General features: G+C 42.3%; 1 protein-coding gene across 37 annotated transcripts in view; it reads left to right on the top strand.

The window, feature by feature from the left end:
* The window catches only part of LOC119033764 (neurexin-1a), a 271561-nt gene that overhangs the window by 110034 nt on the left and 142536 nt on the right, over positions 1 to 18991 (top strand). For 28 of the 37 annotated variants that reach the window (XM_037124252.1, XM_037124255.1, XM_037124276.1 and 25 more), the window contains 3 exons: positions 1810 to 2193; positions 10153 to 10356; positions 12978 to 13004. In XM_037124252.1, coding sequence (XP_036980147.1) covers positions 1810 to 2193; positions 10153 to 10356; positions 12978 to 13004 — 615 coding nt within the window. The remainder of the gene's footprint in view (positions 1 to 1809; positions 2194 to 10152; positions 10357 to 12977; positions 13005 to 18991) is intronic. The other 9 variants (XM_037124260.1, XM_037124278.1, XM_037124272.1 and 6 more) reach the window with 1 other exon arrangement.

Here is an 18991-nt window from a genome sequence, read left to right on the forward strand (position 1 = left end):
TATTAGCATTAGATGATGATCTTTTAAGGATTAGTGAATGTAAAGATATTTCCCACTACATCTTCTTCATCTGGCATGATCACGATCCACGCTGACCTCAACGATACTCATTCTTCAGCCGGGCACCTGCTCTTCTCTGAGAAAAAGTTTCCCGGCTAATGAGTTTGATGTAGTGAGCTCGTTAGCTATAACCTGAAGGGAGCTGTTCTGGCTGCGTGACGGGTGGCCCTTGCCAAGTGTGCAAAGCTTGGAAGTCACAACAGCTGTGGCTAGAGAGAGCCGGGGCAGTGGGTGGCGGCAGGAAAGTGCTGGAACAGATGCCTGGGGCCAAGACCCTGAGAAAGGAGCTGGAACATGTTAGTGGGACCAGGTTAATCATTGTGCACTAGGTCCTTAGCTGTCTCTCCCAAGCACTTTCGCAAGACGGCCGGCTCACCTTGGCTGTAAGGAACATACATTACCAAGAGTGTTGATAGCTTAGAGAGTGATTTCAGCATATCATGATTTAAAAAGCAAAGAAAAATAGAATAAATGTGTGCTTCCATTGAAATAAAATATACACATTTTTATCAAACATATAAATAAATGTGGTATGGATATTCATGCATGCTAATGGTAGCTGTAATGAAATGTGAAAGGCCCCATTTAATGTCTAATGTGTCTCTAAAGTGTGCCAGCCAACCCTCTTGAAAATTCATGTGTGGCTTAGGGCTTGTTTTCCGAACATAAACACTTTGACTGGAAAAATAACTTAAAAGCGGCGCTCTTCTTCCACATACAAGCAGTTAGGGCTCTGCCATTTAGCCCCGAGGCAATCAGCTAATAGCTCCCTCATATCTGTCATGGCATGCATCTGCCACTCAAAATGCAAATTATGACTTTATGGCAAATTTATTTTTGAGCATCCTTACGCCACTATTTTCGCTGCCACTCTCCCGAGGCAGTGGCCTGTGTGGATCCACAGCAGCGGGGTGTATAGATTACTGGACGAGGATGTGGGCAGTGGAGGCAGCCACCATTAATTAAAGATCCACAATGGCTCCTGCACTGAGAGTAACAGATCCATATACAAATTAATCACCCCAGTCTGAGTCCCACGGTAAGGCCTTCCTCTCTACAGCTTTACAGTCCAGTCATGTCCGCTGTTGTTTACCGTGCTCCAGATCGAGAATTAAACCTGAATGAGAGCGATAAATCATGGTGGGGAAACACACAAACTCTCATTGCAGGTTTATGTGTTGGAGAGGCAAACAGAAGGAGAGACAGGGTGGGGAAAAAAAACAACCTGCAGTCCGTTAATCAAGGTCTAAAAGATGGCTATGATGTTTTTTTGTTTTTTTTTTTTTGTTTTTTTTTTGTTTGGTAGCTTGGCTGAAATGATAGAGGGTGCAACGATTTTTCTTTTCCTCTCCTTTCTGTTTTATGACCACTGCTTTATAGATAAAGGAGATTTATTATGGGAAATCCAAGGAAAATGGAGAGGATACTCTTAGGGATCCTAGATTAGGCTACTAATAGACTAGCTGTCCTGTGATTAATGTGTGTTATCAACACTCATCAGTCATTCTAAATGAAGAAAATCCTGACCCTGTCCAGATGGATAACACTAATTAAGCTAATTTCTTCATCAAACCATCTTTAACTGGGTCGTCTCTGCGTGTTTGTGTTACTGCAGGGCGCATAGAGCCATTTGGCATCGACAGTCAGAGATAGGTGTTATAATGTGTCCATCTGGTGAATAACCTCATAGTTGTTAAAAAGCAGGAAGAAAATAAACTTATCCAACTGGATATTCTCCTCTTTTCTCAGGTACCATCTCTATCAACACCCTCCGTACTGCCTACACAGCCCCCGGAGAAAGTGAGATCCTGGACTTGGATGACAATCTCTATCTCGGGGGTCTGCCAGAGAACAAGATGGGGCTGGTGTTCCCTACTGAGGTGTGGACAGCACTTCTCAACTACGGCTACGTGGGCTGCATTCGGGATCTGTTCATTGACGGACAGAGCAAGGATGTCCGGCGCCTGGCCGAGGTCCAGAAGGCTACCGGGGTCAAGCCCTCCTGCTCTAAAGAGGCCCCCAAACAGTGTTTGAGCAACCCTTGCCAAAACAACGGGGTCTGTAGAGAGGGCTGGAACCGCTATGTGTGTGACTGCTCCGGGACTGGTTACCTCGGACGCTCCTGTGAACGAGGTGAGGCTTTGTCTTTATCATCTACCCAGCAGGGAGGAAGCACGTAGTTTCTTTTGGGTGTGCATAATCTGGATTTTGTCGATGAGAAATGTCGACAGTGCTTCACAGTGACACACTTCTACCTCACTATGCATTGTCTTGAGGTAGGGATGGGACTGACATCAAAGACAACCAGAAACAGGCTGATTTTAATTATAGAGGCTATAGTTTTAGTGTTCTACGTCTGAAGGGACCTCCTTTCAAGTGGAAGTTGAACAGCATCGCCAGACAAAAGCCTGCATGTGGTCTTTTTATCTAGACTGATGGTTGAACAACTGCAGCTCTCAAACAGCAAACGGAACGCAATGTAAGACAGGAAAGAACGTGTGCATGTGGAGGTAGACAGCCGCAGAGAGGCAGGCGGAACGAGTGAGGGCAGGATGAGTGTTGACTGGCTGATGTTAGAATACGTTGAGTGGCAGTTGACTGATGCACCACTGAGACGCTGCTGGTCACGTCCGCCATGCACACTAGCCTGTAAATTGGCTGTCTTCTGCTAACCATTCGGCTCATCAAACCACTCACTCATGACCAGACCTGGTGCAGAATACTTATCCCAATCTCTTCAAGAAAAGAGAAACCGAAGAAATAAGTGTCACTTTTAGCTCATTGTCTGAATCATATACCGAATAAAATAAGTGGACTACCTGTTTTGAAGCATTGAGTTTGGTATTTTCTAGGTTTTCGGAATCAGAAGTGACAATATTCGGATGAGAGGGTGGAGCTGGAGAGGACCGAGTTATGGATGCTATGCTAGTGCTAGTTAGCTAGCTAGCTTGGTTAACAAGATACATCCCTCATTAAGGTTAACTGTGATATTTGCCGGGATGCTAATTTTGGGCTGTCTTTTAGCACAGCACTTCACAAGACGTAAAGCGACCTAAATGTTGTATTAACTTTCAAAGAGTCAGAGTTTGAAGTGAAAACCCACACAACACCCGAAAACAAGTTCACCATTTTTTAGAAGGTCACAGTATGCATATGCATTGCTACGTCTCCATCCTTGATTGACAGGTCACGGTACTAGTCAATCGTGCCCTTAAGCATACCCTGCTTTTTAGGCCAGTTTCCCTTTTATTTACAAATGAACATCAGCTTTCTTGAAAAAGACTTGGAACCATCTGATGAAACCAACTCATCAGGAAACAGTTTACTGAAGTAATAAATTAATCTTGTATTTGTCAGGGTTGTTTGTTATTAAACTTCTGTAGAATCAGATTCCTTTTTGCAACCATTGGAAGCATTGAAATGCATTTTCTGCTTTCTGGTTTTCCCGTCTCGGTTTCTTAAACCCTCCACTGCATATCCTTTTTATGGTATTGGTATTTTGTTCTCTTCTTCTGTCAGCTCAGCAAAGCCCTGCTTTTCCGCTCATTTGGTATTACGGTAGCTGGTTGACCTTTTTGACCAGACGACCTTCTGACCTCTTTGATTGAAATCTAGCTGGATTAAAACAACAACCGCCTGTGTGAGGAAGCCAAATCCTTCGCTTGCTAATATGGTCCACTCTGCAGGCAATTATTATCTGACTAAAATTAGGAATTTCAGGCTTATTTACATAAGCAGACTGAGTGAATAAATATGAGGGATGTATAGTTCATTCACCAAAGAGAGATTAGCAATATTAATAGACCCGGATTTGGGTGTGATGATGGGTCTAACAAATATTAATCAATAGTGGTTTTTTTTTGTTTTTTTTTAACTCAGGCATAGATGAGTGGCTTAATGACATGTTTATTTTGTATTCATGAATAAATAACAGCTCAAGTGTATTTAAAGCTACTGTATATGATAAACAGCACAAATATTACTCTCGACCAGTACTGTGTTTACAATATATCCTTGAAGCCAGGTTGCTCAAGTGGTTGCTGCAGTACGTATATACTTTTCATTATTAAGTCTCAACAGCAGCAAATGAGCAAAAACAGTTAACATATGCATAATCAAGGCAAATGTCAAAAAAGGAGCCCAAGCATGTCACACTGCTATCACAGTGTGATGCATCTGCACAGGCAAGACAGAAGGAACAGGTTCTCTCGTCTGAGAAAAAAAAAAAAAAAGGTCTCCCGTTGGAAATGTAACACATCCCACACAGTCACATGTGTCATCTCTACATGTGCTCGTGCTTCTCGTCGGCGCTCAACTCATCCACCTTGTAAAGTGGTGGTGCCTTAATCCCCTGTAATTGCAATGTTGAATTTGTCTGCCCGAGGATGCTAATGAATCGGGCAGATGCTGATGGAAATCTGCTGAGTCACATGGAGAGCAGAATAACTCAAAAACACATGATACCAGAGAGATTGTTTGCTGAGTGCAGATTATTCAGCCATGGCATGTCTTTGGATTGCAAGGATGTAGTTAACGCCGAGACAGGAATTAATATTTCATTTTGGAGGGGAAAAAAAGCTGAAAGAATATATGAGAGAGCGAAACCAGACTTCCTCCATCTCTGATAAATGTGTTAGTTAGGCTTGGCTCTGCGCTGCTCTGAGTCTCCGCGTGTGCTCTTGCCCATCCCAGCTAATGAGTTGACAGGAATTAGGGCATAGTATATGAGGGAGGTGGAGTGGGCTTGGGACACAGATCGTTTCACTTCACAGAGATAATAACTTATCCGGAGAGTGCTCGTGGATTCAAAATCAAATAATCCAGTGTGACCTCGGCTGAAAACAAAAGCAGCGAACATGCAGCTCTGAAACCAGATCGCAGAAGTGCTGCATGTTACGAAGCGTCTCCGCCACTCTGACCCCCCCACTCCCCTCCCTTCTAACACTCGGGCGTCTTCTTGGCGTCACGTCTCCTCTGTCCAACTCTCTTGTTTTCTTGCTGTCTCGGCTCTGTGTATGAGACTGGCACCGACGAGAGTGTGTGTGGGAGCGGTGGTATGGAGGACGGGCCCTGGCGTGCTGCCAGCTGTTTTGATGGCTCCAGATTGCCTCTGCGCTGGTAGGATGGAGCAGGCACCAGCAGGCCGAGGAGCTGTCAAAAGAATTACCCCAGCTCTCACTTATCCATGCATGGTGTACCACCCGGTGGCAAAATACAGCTACTGCATATGGCGGAGGAGGAGGACGACAACGAGCGAGAGGAACAGGAGGTGGAGCTTTCAGTAGAGAACCATGGTGCTATTCGCCCTATTTTGAGAGATTTTAATTAAGCAGACAAAGCAATTTTCCCCCCTTGCATCCCAAATGTCTTCCCCTTCATTGTTCCTCCAGTTGCTAATTAGCCCAAATAGTAGTCTTGCATTGTGGGGTTAAGGCAGCCTCCCAGATGGTGGAGTAGGTGTGCTGCAGCACATGCACGTATTCCCTAATGAGGTATGACATGCTAGATTCCAATACTGACAGCACCTGCGTTATTTCGCACAGACAGCAGCAGCAGATGGATGTTTACTCACAAAATCATAGGTGTGGAGATCAGTACAGAGATCGATACACAACAATATTCCCTGAACACATGCACACATTCATACGTCCTGACGTAGACACACTGCAAGGTGTTTGTTTTTTTTCTGCTTTCACCAGCTCACCAGCTTATGTAGGTTGCTGTAGTGATCCTCCATATTCTTGAGGAAAAAGATCTTCAGATATTCACACTAAATAAACAAGCTCCCTTTGTTCTAATGACTGAACAAACAAACTGACCTTAAAGGACAAAACAGTTTCATGCTGTTTTACTTTGTTTATATTTGGCAGACCCTGCCACCTTTCTAGCTTCCAACAGTGTTCTGGGGACCTTATTTTTCCTCTTGAGAACAGCTTGTTTATTCATTTATGAAATAAAAACACATATTACTGAGTTTCTATTATTTGATATTAATGTCGCAAATGATAAATTCTGATTATGAATTTCCTCATAGTGCCCCATAACTGGAAACATGAATCGTATATTATTGCCAGTATCTTCAATGTATGTCGAATATCATGCTCCAGAATATAGCCAACAATATCATATCTCCAACATTTTAATAGGATACATTAAACCATCATGTTTTAAATTAGTATAACTATAAAGAACTGGTGCTTTAGTATATTTATTTGCTTTTCAGAGCATAAAGCCATTTGCCATTGGCCCGGAGCGAAAGCCAAGAGGTGCAGAATGTTATTGCGTAATTGTGAAATGCCCTCAAAGGGGAATACGGCTGAGTTTTAGAGTTAAAGCACATTTTAGCCATGCCCTTTGACAGCACACTGTGTGTTAGTCACCATTCACCACACTAGAATATAGTCACAAATTAGAGAGAACTGGTCGTCTCACGCCCTGAAGCTGTGTACAGAAAACTGGTTGAAAAACAAGGAAAAATATGACCGTGAGAGTGCTTGCGGTAGATTTTTCTGGGGATGTAAGCTCGTGTTGTGGGATGGAGTCGGGGCAAGGAGTGAAATAGACAATCAAAAATAGTTGCAGGGCACAAACCTGAAGGAAACGTTCAATGGGACTCGCAGGTTTTGACCAAGGACGATGTTTGAGTTGAACATTAGAGCTTTTCATGTCTGCTCTCTACAGCTTCGTATAATAGATCTTGTCGGAGAGACCTTGATAGCGCAGCAAAGAACAAAGATTCAAGATTAACTTGTAAATCATTAAACTAAGTGGTAATTCTCCTTTAATAGTCTCAATGGGCTGAAAAACCTCATTCGCACATACTAAATCTTTACCATCTTGGCCATGGCGTGTATTGCTGACAGCCCCTGCTGAAGTTGCAGATTCAAGTACTTTGACCGGACACACTGATCCATTTTCTATCTTTGCTTTCATTTTGTAGCCCTGATGAAGTTGCCGTATGGTCACAGAGCAGCAGTCTTGAAGCTGTCCACGGATGATGCTGTTTCTCTCTATACGGAAAGAGAATAGTTTATGTGTCTCTGGAAATCTACTTAGCTGAACATTTAGTAGCCAGTGAGTCTGTTTCTTGGATTGTGTATACTAAGACACTCAAAGAGGGATGTGGTGAAGAAGACATGAGCAGCTTTGAATTATTTATGATATCTCTGAGCCTTGAAAACATTTTCCAGAAGCCTTTGGCAGGTGTTTTCGAGCAAATTTTGAATTGTGTCGGGCCTGGCGCCCTGATACTGTGGCACATCACAATTGTGTGACATACAGCTGACAGCTCTCCCTTCCTGCAGAGCCCGTTCTCCTTGGGGGAGAATGGAGCAAGGACTGCGTGTCTGTCTGCTAGTACTTCCCCCTTGTTAGTAGCACAACCTTATTTGTTACTGTGCGCCCCCCCCCATCACTCCCTGTTTTCTTGTGAAAATCAGAAAACAATGTTGTATTGTTATTGTGCTTTACAAGACGGAAAATGAATGCTTGGTTTAGTTTGGTAAGCTCCATCTCCCCCCTGACAGCCTCCTGTTGGGTTGGCACAGACAGAAGCTCCAGCTTCATCCTCTCAATTTATTTTGATATTAAACATGGAGTGCCATTAAAATGGACTCGGCTTCCAGGATTGGATTTTTGACAGGTGCTCTCGTTGCATTAGGTGATGATGCGCTCACATGTCATTCTCCATATTTTCATTGCTATCTGGACTTTTCTTATTTATGGGGTTTTAGACAACCTCTTGATGAATGAATCTCAGCAGAGTTGACATGTTGGATGAAATGCAATACATACTCTAGATGTGATTAATTTGCCACATCAATTCAGTCAAAAAAAAAAGGAAATCAAGATTATTCATATGAATAAAATGAGATGTTGCATCACATCATTATTTTTCTTCTTGCGATGATTCTTCATAGGCATCTGTTTTTTTCCATGATTATAGCAAACTCCAAACTCCATGATGTTTGCCATATACATTATGTAATTAAAGAGTAACTCCACCAGTTTTACACGTTAGATCTGTTTATAGATCTTGAGGAGTTTGGCTGTATGTGAAGCCTTTTGTGGCTCCAGAGGAAGCTGCATGCAATCTGTAATTCCTCTGTTGAATGCACTCAGTGGCTGAGCTGCATTGTGGGTAATGTGTTTAATGTGTTTTTAAACTGTCCATAATGACTCCAACAGTGTTGTAGCAGTGCAGTGCCAAAACCAGATGCCTACATTTCCCACGATGCAACTTAAAAACACTTTAAAGGTGCACTGTGTGGGTTTGGGGAAGACATTTTAGTCAGTAGAGAAAGTTCTTAATTGTTGGATTTTTATGCTTAAACTAACTAAATAAACAAACTTTATTTTTAGGACTGAATAAATGAAACACACAAACTGAAATGTGTAAAGGTAATTACCAGTGTTCATTTTCTCTTTTTGTGTTTTGTTTCACTGTTTGGATCCTATTTCAGACCGAGGCCATTTAGGGGTTTGACTCATGCTGGAGCAGGAACTCTAAACTGCACAGCACTCAGATCTGTCGCTCATTTTTTTACACAGTAGTGTTTTCACATCCAGTCCTCCCTGCTAAACATACACCTGAAAGACCCTCGCTGATTATTTATGTACAGTGTTAAGTAAGCAAACGCTAAATGTTCTCACATTAAAATTTCGAGCTGATTTTACAATGATAAACACTTTTCAGCCATTTGCCTGAACAGTAGTGCCCATTTTTCCTTGCATCTGCTAACACTCTCTTAATGCAGCTCTTTGCTTTGGCTTCCTGGCAGGAAGCAGACAGTTTAGCAGTGAGAACTCGTTTGTCACACACCCCTGTCATCTGCAGCATACCCCAGGAGGGCGTGGAGAAATTGGATTTGGGTGAGGAATGTGACGGAGTCATCCCAGGGGATGGATGTGACATTGGCTGTGTGTGACGAGGAAGTGGTGATGAGGTGGTGGTGTGTACATTGGTACCCTATCGCCCCCGCCGCTCTCCATCTCCCCATCCCTCCAACTCGTCTTCTATCTGTCTCCAAGCTGCAGCTGCAGTAATGGCTTTGTTATTGGGTTATGGTTTAGTTACACTACCGGAAATGCTGTTACAACCTCCTGCCAGCGTTAAACAATCTCCCCAGCATTTCTCCAGGCGGCTGCCTAATGCTTTGAGTAAATGCAGTCACCCTGAGCAGAAGCTCAATATTCAAGGTCCACAGACAATTACGATTCTGTCGCCGCTTGTTTTTTCTTTTTTTTTCTTTCCCTCGGTCAATATCAATTTTTCCATTCATTGTTTATCACTGTTATATTGCAGATATAAGACATCGACGGTGCAAGGCTGCCACTTGTTCTCTAGTAAGGCCAATAACACTCTGTTTATCTTCACCTCCTTTTCTGTAATTTCTTTCTTCTTTATTATTGTGTGTTTTTTTCACTACTCTCCTTGCTACTACCTGTCTCAGTACTCTGTGTTTCCACTGAAGGACACCACCACCTAAATTGGCACAGAGTAGGACAGGACTCAAGCAGACTTTGCAGGGAGTTTGGGTAGCTGTCGGCTATAGTGCGCAGTGTAATGTGATGCTACACTTGTGACAAGTCTTCACACACTGCTCCCGGATGACATATCTGTGTGCATGGCGTTTAGGAGTCACTTACTCTGTGAGTTTTGAATTGACCCATTGATTATGTATTGTATTTGTGCTTCTAGCAGCTCGATTGTTGGGATTCATGTGCAGTCAGAGGGACTCAAGGTGTCGGTGAGATGCAGTAGCCCTCCCTAACAATCCTGCAGAGCACATGTCTGAGACACTGCTGTAGACTGCGGTTGTCGCTGTGTTTGTCAACTCTATGGTTTAATCATCCCCTCATGAATGGGCTGGATGCTGGATGACAAGGCACGCTGAGAAGACGGCGTTGCAATTGCAGCATCCGAGTGCATTTGTGTAACAGACCTATAATGGGCTTCCTCACAGTGTGTATGGTCAACTCTAAGTGTATTTTTTTGTATTTGATATCTTCCAACGTAATGTATTTCCTCTATGTCACAACACTCTCTTATGTCCACAAAAAATACATCTGCTGTTGTTTTTCTCTCTGCAGAGGCGACCATCCTCAGCTATGACGGCAGCAAGTTTATGAAGGTCCAGCTGCCAGTGGTGATGCACACAGAAGCCGAGGATGTGTCCCTGCGCTTCCGCTCCCAGCGAGCCTATGGCATCCTAATAGCCACCACATCCCGGGACTCGACTGACACCCTGCGTCTAGAGCTGGAGAGTGGCCGCGTCCGCCTCACTGTCAATTTAGGTAACGCCTCGGACATACACCGACTGCAGCAGCAGTCCACTGTCTCACACTTAGTCTCTCTCTCTCTCTCTCTCTCTCACACACACATACACATATTTTGAATAGAAGGAGAAGGTGTAAAAGACTTTCAATGGCAAGAGTCTGCGGCTCTCCGCTCACTGCCAGTTGAGCGCACGGCTGCCATTGCCCAGCAGGGAATGCTCGCTGCCCACTCCATTAACTAACCTCAAATCATCCATATGTGTGTATTACTGTAAAGAGACCTTAAAGCTCACACTCTTCCCTGGAGATGTTTCAAATACATCAATAAGGATGTCTAAAGATGAATAACCTGAGAATAAAGTGATAGTAATACAATGCAGCTCTTAATTGTGAGCTGTAGCCAGTGCACACACATTTTTTTACATTTTTTTTTCCATATATGAAGCAATGCATGATTGCACATACATCAGCAGCTGTGTCTTAAATGAAGAGAGGAAAAGCCTGTAGCAAAAAAAAAAAAAAAGAAAGAAAGAAAGAACATTCAGGACAAAATGAAAGAGTCATTGCCAGTGTGTGTATGTGTGATCATTTGCTCCGGAAAGAATGCAGCGATGCCTGTGAAAAAAGTTTGATATCTCCCAAACAGAGCAGCGCCACACAAATGATAGCCATCTATTTCTCCTTTCCACTGGCTAAACAGAAATGGGCTCCTTAAGCGGAGCCGTTTAGTGACGCATACAAAGTAGACTGCTGTCAACCACGAGGAAGCACGTGTCGTGGCACAGAAGACACGACAGCGCCACACTCCGACAGGGCTGACAAGCTGAATCATTACGAGCACAAAAAAAGATGCCCTCAGAAGGAAACAACAGGTCACAGTGTTTTGTTTTCTTTTGGATTATCTTTGACACATTTTAGTGTTTTTGAGTGTGTCCCCTGCGTCAGCACTTGAAGCCTGTCTTCCCTTCGTCAAAAAAAAAAAGAAAAAAAGAAAAAAGCAGAGCATTCCCTGTGAGGGTAGGCTAGTGTCGGTCTCTGGCTGTTTGCGACCACTTTTCTGCTGTGGTTGACGACACACGACAGGCAGGGCCAAATGGGAAGTGAGGGGAGGGGAGTTCGATCTGGGTCACCTTTCTCAGAGCACGGCACGAGCTCAGCCTGAGGAGGCAGGGAGGTAAAAAAAAAAAACGACACAGAACTAGTGGCAGTCTACATGGCTTTGCTGTGCGGTAGAAGATTAGTTATGTCATTGTTTTAATGGAAGTGAGAAACAGAGTTGTGGTAGGTTCAAGAGAATGATTAGTTGTTACTAAAAAGAAAGAGCTGGCTATACTATTTTTGACTGGTAGGATAAGTATTCAGATGTTGTACTTAGCAAGCACTACCGCTATTTTAAATACTTTAATTCAAATCTCACTGACAATTACAAGAAATACTGTCAGGAGGCAGTGGGAATATTAGCTCATTCATTAGTTAAATCTGTTGCTAAAAAACAAAATACTCTTTTATAAGATTAAGATTAAAAAAGGGGCAAAACATTTATTTCCTGTACATTTGTGCAATAAATGTGTCTTTTTCATCCATGACAGCTAATTAAAAGAGGCATAGAAAGATGATTATAAAACCCATACAACTTGTCACGTCTTGTTAAAACGTGGCCTCACAAAACTGAAAGTCACTCAGACAAATAGTAATTGTATCTTAAATAGAAGTAAAAGTAAATTATGCATTTATTTGCATGTATGCATATACTGTATGCATACAGGTCAGTTGATTGTATGCCCAGTTTGTACTATCCGCAAAGTCAGTATAAATGTCAAAGCAGTCATTATGCAGAATGGCCCCTACTTGAGTGATATACTATAATAGACTTATATTATGGGATTGTTATCAGTGATGCATTCACATGTTCACAGCATTTTACTGCTTATTTTATTCACTCTATATCTTGTTAGGTTGTAAGATCGATACTGTAACACTGCATCAACTCCAACTAAGTATAGCTACAGCTGTCAGACTTATGTAGATTTGCCTCTATAATGTAGTGAAGTATAAAGTAGCATAAGATATAGCAGGCTGGACATTTTTTTTTTCCACCATTGCTAGTCTTACTTACAGCAGCATTGTAATCGTAGAAGTACTCATTCATTTACTTTAACGTTGCGTTTCAGTCTTGACATGTGGATAGATGCACAGATAGTTAGGGATGGAGATGATGACGGATGGAGAGAATCACAATAGCTTCCAACTGGACCTGTCTGACCCTGACCGAAATCTGATGCTCTCATACTGCACAAATCATTTCATAGAAATAAACAGTAATCCTCCAGATGCAATATGTATCAAATAAGATTGGCTACATGGACAAAACAAAGATAAAACATGAAACTAAAGCTGAGCTCCAATGATTTCCTGCTCCACATGTATTCCTGTAAACCCTGCTGTGCTCCTCTTGGCACGATTACACTGCGGTGCTTTTTACCAGCTCGCTGCAGCTCCGGGGGCCATGGGTGAGAGCATCAGAGGACGGACAGTGTCCGTGTGTGCGTCCCCAGAGGGGTGGACTGTATGCTTTAATGATGTCTGCAGCTGTAACGTTGAAAGATGAATTTATCTCTCATCTATTCTTCCCCATCTAGATTGTATCAGGATTAACTGTACCACCAGTAAGTTGCTGTTCACCTTTCTTCTTCTTCTTCTTCTTCTTCTTGTTCTCCTTCTCTAACTCTCTAACTCTTACTGTTTCTGGACATTGAAGTGTGGTTATGTTTGTTTACTTTAATGTTTAATTTCTTCTCTTTAGCCATTATATGATCCTGGCATTTAAAATATCCCCAAAAGTGGCACTGAGAATAAGTCAGTACACTGATGTAATATTTAATACATCTGACTTGCAGCTTGCATTTGACGTTATATCATCCTCAAGTCTGAGAGCTACGGGTACACGCTAAGTGCCTGGTGGTGCTGCGTGCATCAGCTGTCCAGGAGAATAATGAGCGGTGGGGAGGGAGGCTTGAATTAACGGCGAACCCAAATATGGCAGTCAGCTGTGATCCTGCACACCGAGTTGTCTCTAATTAACAAACCTTTTCGCTCATGAATTCAGGCTGATATAAAACGCATGCTTTTGGAAGCGCAGGTATTTTAGACATGCATGATTTCCCTGTCTCTCGACCCCCCTCCCTCCCATTTTTCGTTTTTTCCCCCCCATTTTGTTTCCTTTCTACTTCAGTATTTCACGCCAGTTGTAAATTGATGAGGCCATTCAAGGCGCGGAGGAAATACAGAGTGTGATTTTATTATTCTCATTAACCTGCCTCGCAGAGCAGAAAGAAAGGGGATAAAGAGGGAGGGAGAGGGGATAGATCTTGTTGTGGGATTCACGCTGGATATGTGCGCCTGTGTGTGTGTGTGTGTGTGTGTGTGTGTGTGTGTGTGTGTGTGTGTGCGTGCGTGCGTGCGTGCGTGCGTGTGTGTCTCAACACAGAGGTTACATTGCAATATTTTGGGAGGTAAATATCCCTGACATTTATTATTCAGGAACAGTGATGAATTAATAATTACCTCGCTGGAGTCATAATACGTGAGCCTTCTTCCTGTTTAATGATTCTGAAGTGACAGACACACTCTCTATATCAGTAAATACCAACAGAAATTAGACAGTTTAAGCTCCGTAATAGAGTGTTGTGCACTGTATATAAGGACACGCCGTCCTCTCTGAGAACAGTGCGAGTGTTTGGAATCGCGTTGTGCGTGAAGTGTTACAGTACTTGAAGGTCATTGCCTGATGAGGAGCGGAGACTTACACAACAAACGCCTCCTCACAGAATCACACGATGTGACCTCTAGACATGCCTCTGTGTGCCAGCCCTTCTTAACACCTTTCTAAATGCTAAATAGCATTGTTCATGCGTCTTGGATTGCATCCCTTGTTTGTGCATGCAAATAAAAAAGGCTCTAAGCTCTAATTCCCCCTTCCAATGCTTTAAAAGGTCATTCCTTGTTTAGAAGGATGGTGTGAAGGCATAATCTGTGCACCAGTGGTTGTTGTACTAATATTTGCCATATATTTCACTCACTAATGTAGTTCCATTTTTAGTTATTCATTTTTTTTTCTGTTCATGTTTTCTAATCCCATTAAGTTGTGTGCATCGTGTAGCTGAAACAGATGGAGGCAGGACGAGTGTAGAAGTGAAGGAATAAATATAAATTTCACAATTTTTAAAGGTGACATTTTAATCAGAGGAGAGACCTGTTTTCACTGTTGCCTAAACAAACTAAATAAACCAACCCTCTTTGTTTCCTTGTCTGGATAAACTGAATAAACAAACTGACCTCAAAGAACAAAAAACTTTTTTTTAACTCTTTACGTACGTTTACATTTGGCGGACACTGTCACCATATTAGCTGCGTTCTGGTGACCTTATCTTTGTCTGAGAACAGCTTGTTTACTCAGTTATGGAAAAGGAGTTTATATTCTGACCTCATTAATATTGTAAATCAAAAACATTTTTTGAATTTATTCTCCAAAAACTACATGGTGCCCCTTTAAGATGAAGGACTGCAAAAGTTGCCTTCATCATACAGTGTAGTGCAGTCACGTGCACCTTACAGTGTAGTGTAAAGCAGTGTTTTATTTAACAGGCTGGATGATTTCATACAGGCTGTGGGAAGAATGCAAAATGCAAAATTATCATACAGCGCTGGTCTATTTTGCATTTAAGTAATTTCACATGTTATATTGGTATGAATTCTGTTTGTGCACATTGTGATAATGTAGTCTTATTTTCCCCATAAAATGTCAAAATGCTCAAAATGACATTGTGTCATGTTGTCACATCTCCAGAATTAATTCAAGTTTTGGTAGATACAAGGAAATATAATCTTGATGTTTCTTAATCACAATGAAGCAACAGCTCAAAGAGAAAATATTTGGATTCTGTCTTTATTTGATATGATGCCAAAGGGAAAGCTAATGTTTGGATACAACAGCAATGAAAGCAGGAAACAGCTGCTCTTTCTTTCATGGATTCAGACCTAATTGTGTCATAAGAAAATGTTTAATTTAAGTTCTTGGAAAGAACTGTGTTAAGCCTGCGCTTATTTCCACTCATGAGGAGTTAGCGTTTATTTATTTATTTATTTTCTAGGTTGTTATTTTCCTCCGTGTTATTTTTGTCCCCCCCCACCCCACCCCGTGTTAATTAATGTGTCTTGTCAGGCGCTGCAGCTCCGGTCAGCTTGGTGGATGAAGAATTTCAGCACCGACTCAAAGAACACATCACTGTCAATTAGGGATCCAGGCTCCCTGGGGCTGCCCAGAGCTGTCTGAAGAAAACACTGCCACTTCGACTTAAACACTGTTAACGGGGCACTGAGTGACAACAAACTAAAAATATGAACTAAAAATATCTTGTGACAGATTGGCTTTTTTGTCTGTCTGCCATTCTGATCTTCTATTATTCATTAACTTGAACTGCAGGATAATGACAATTTACAGTGTAGCCTGGATGCGTTGATGAGAGCAACTTTATGTGATTATTCTCTACATGACCTTCTTGCGAAAGATCCCAAGGCTCTTTTTCTCTCATAATTGATCTTTTCCACGCATCAGTGTTTCGTTTTTTGAGTTATTTAGTGTGAAAGAGCTGCAGGAGATTCTTTTACATGGATATTACACCTGTATGCACGCTAGAAATGATAAGTGAGCGCATGATTTAACAAGAGGATGCACCGGGGGTGAGATATGTGCGTACTTAAAAGCAGAAGACTTACATCTACTTGTCATTACTGAGCACTTAGAATATATGTATTGCGAGAAAAAATTCACATAAATTCAAATTGCTATTTGCATCATCGTTCTCTTACCATACCTCAGAGGTTTTTTGGTTAGATTTAAACATGTGAATTTATTTGAGGACCACTGCTTTTTATGATTGCTAATCGTTTATTTTAACCCTTTTATTCAGCTACCTTACTTGCACTTGCATCCGATTTTCTTGGACTGACTTACTGAAAATGATGAGTAGTTTGTGATCGGGGGGGTCCACTGGGGTTGCCAACAAGTGTCCCCCCTTGGGGAATCCACCGCTCATGATCAAGTTTTTTCCAAGTCATTTGGTATAATCAGGTTTAAAGGATCAATTTAAGATTTAAAACATTAAAAAAAGATAAACTCAAACATTATCAATATAGTGTGTAGAAACAAGTGTTGACATTATGTCAAAAACAATGTATTGTGTTGCAGAGATTTCTACTGAAGTTAGCTTGTTAACCAGCTGGCTGTGTAATATCACTTTGTACAGGCAAGAAGCGATAGTCTGATAGCTCTTCGTCTCTTCCCTGCTTTACGCCTCCCCTCTCCCTGCCTGCTATGTGTTGTTGTCCCTGAAGTCAAAGTCCTGATGGGAGCCACTGTAAATCACCTCCATACTATATTCTGTCCCTGTCTTCAAACTGACCCCAGTTTCAGTCCCAGTGTAGTGTCCGGACATGTTCACTCTCACATCAGGTAGCCAGATCCAGTTCAGCTTGGTCCCGTCGCCCACGGTGGCTCCCCCTGTTATCTAAGGTCCTGACAAACTCCTGCCCTTATGTTTTTGTAGCTACCTTGAACTCTGGTCACATTGCAGAAATTACACCTTTAATGGTGCTTGCTATTGTGCAAGGAATGATAGAGAGGCTTTCCTTCTGTTTGGCAATAGAGGACTGCTTGATTCTGTCTGTATCTGAACAGTTATAGTATAGATGAGTCAACATGAAGATAGATAAAGGATTCCTTCATGACTGCATGATGCATGACCTAGTAAGGGACTATATAAAAGTTATTGGTTTGTGAAAGAGTGCTGAGATTTATGCTTTACTTTGAAGAAAAGCAAGAGTCCACAGAGTTATAAATATTTTCTTTGGATCCTCCAATAGCCTCTCTCCTAAAAGATGATAGTCTTTTTTTGATGCAGCTATTTTTATGTAACAAATCTAACCAGGGATGGCTGGAAAAATAAGATTAAAATGTTGGAAAACATCAAATACTCTTGACTGCTCTCTCTTGGGGACTACGTTCCCTTCAGCAACAATAAAATTAATATACCACAAATTATATTGAAACCTTATTATGTTTCTGTATATTTCTACTCTAGTGTCTAGTGAGGGAAAAGAACGGTGAGGGGGCAGTTAAAGAGCAATTATGAGGATGTACTTTATGGTTACACTGAATTAGTTTTATAAAGAAACTCATTGGCTCAGTGGTCCTTGTAACAAACGTTAACTACTTAAATTAAAAGTTGGCTTTAAACATTTACATCCCCTGAAGTTATAGTACTCTGAGGGACTTCTCTGTCAAGCCAGTAGGTAGTCAACATGACAATATTATGTAAGTTATTCCTAAAAATACACTCATCAACAACGTGATGTTGTGTTCCAAACAGCATCTTCAGCACAGAGATTTTTCTGTTTGTAAAGCAAATGAACGTGAATGCAAATGGCCGCCGCAGATTAGTATCGACTGTCATCATTTATTGTTTTAACACTATTTAACCTTTGCTTGTTCAAACATTTTCACAAAGGCTTTTTCCGTTAGCGAGGCATTGATTGGACATGGACATGTGCAGCCTGCTAAGCTTCCCCCACCATGTGTGCTTGCTCTCAGTGTCTGTGTTGATGGTAATCCAGCAGCAGTGGCCTGCTGCTTGGTCAGCGAGTCCTTCTTGCCTCCACCTGGGTGAGTCACAGTGTCCGGGCAGGCAGCACCAGTGTCTGCCCTGTCATCCAGCCGGCCAGAGCTGATTGACTGGATAATCACATCTTCTCATGCTGCCCTGTGCCACACTTCGTCGCCGTTCCCTTGGGCCTGAAGTCAATGAGGCTAAGAGAGATCACTGGAGATCCATCACTGCAGATAGATCGCCATCAGTGAGGGCACTGGAGAGGGCTTGATGTGGCAGACAGTGGGACTAAAGGCCCTTAATGTCTGGCCAGCAGCTGGCTGTTTGGACCACAGACTGCAATACAAGCAGGAACGGCGGCCCTACAGTGGTGAATGTCGTGCAGAAATGTGCTCCGTAATACGATTGACCTCTTTTCCCCTTCCCTTTCTTTCTTCCTTGGAGAGCAACAAGGACAGGATGATGGAAAGCAAAGATCAAGCATGCTTTCAAGTCCAACTCCATCCCATTATTTCATATCTCTCCTCCTTAATCCCTCGCCAGTCGTCTGGTTTCAATCCTGCCCCGGTGTTTAGTGCTTACAAAGCAGAACTATGCCTCTGAGATTGAGTGTGTCCCAGTACTTTGGCACCCTCAGATTTGCATACACATTGCATCGTGGCTTTGAAGATTGCATAAAAGGACGAAATAAATAGCCACAAATGGGTGCAGGGGGACTGAACCTGGCACCCATTTGAAAATGCTCCCCACAGTGGGCGAGGTATCCGGAGCCTGGGGATTTTAATACCGTCACAGTGGCACATCTTCATTGCCCTGTTTGGTTATGTGTGCCCAGCAGGGGAACATCAGAGCTGTGTAGCAATTCAAAGATGCTCTAAGACCGAGGCTGCATGAAAAAATAATGCGTTGCCCCAATTGGACCAATGTAGGAATGTCTACGTGCAGGAGTGTATCTCAGAGAGATTTTTTTTTTCTTTTTTTCTCTGTGC

This window comes from Acanthopagrus latus, chromosome 15 (assembly GCF_904848185.1).
Source record: "Acanthopagrus latus isolate v.2019 chromosome 15, fAcaLat1.1, whole genome shotgun sequence".
In the NCBI taxonomy this organism is placed as follows: Eukaryota; Metazoa; Chordata; class Actinopteri; order Spariformes; family Sparidae; genus Acanthopagrus; species Acanthopagrus latus.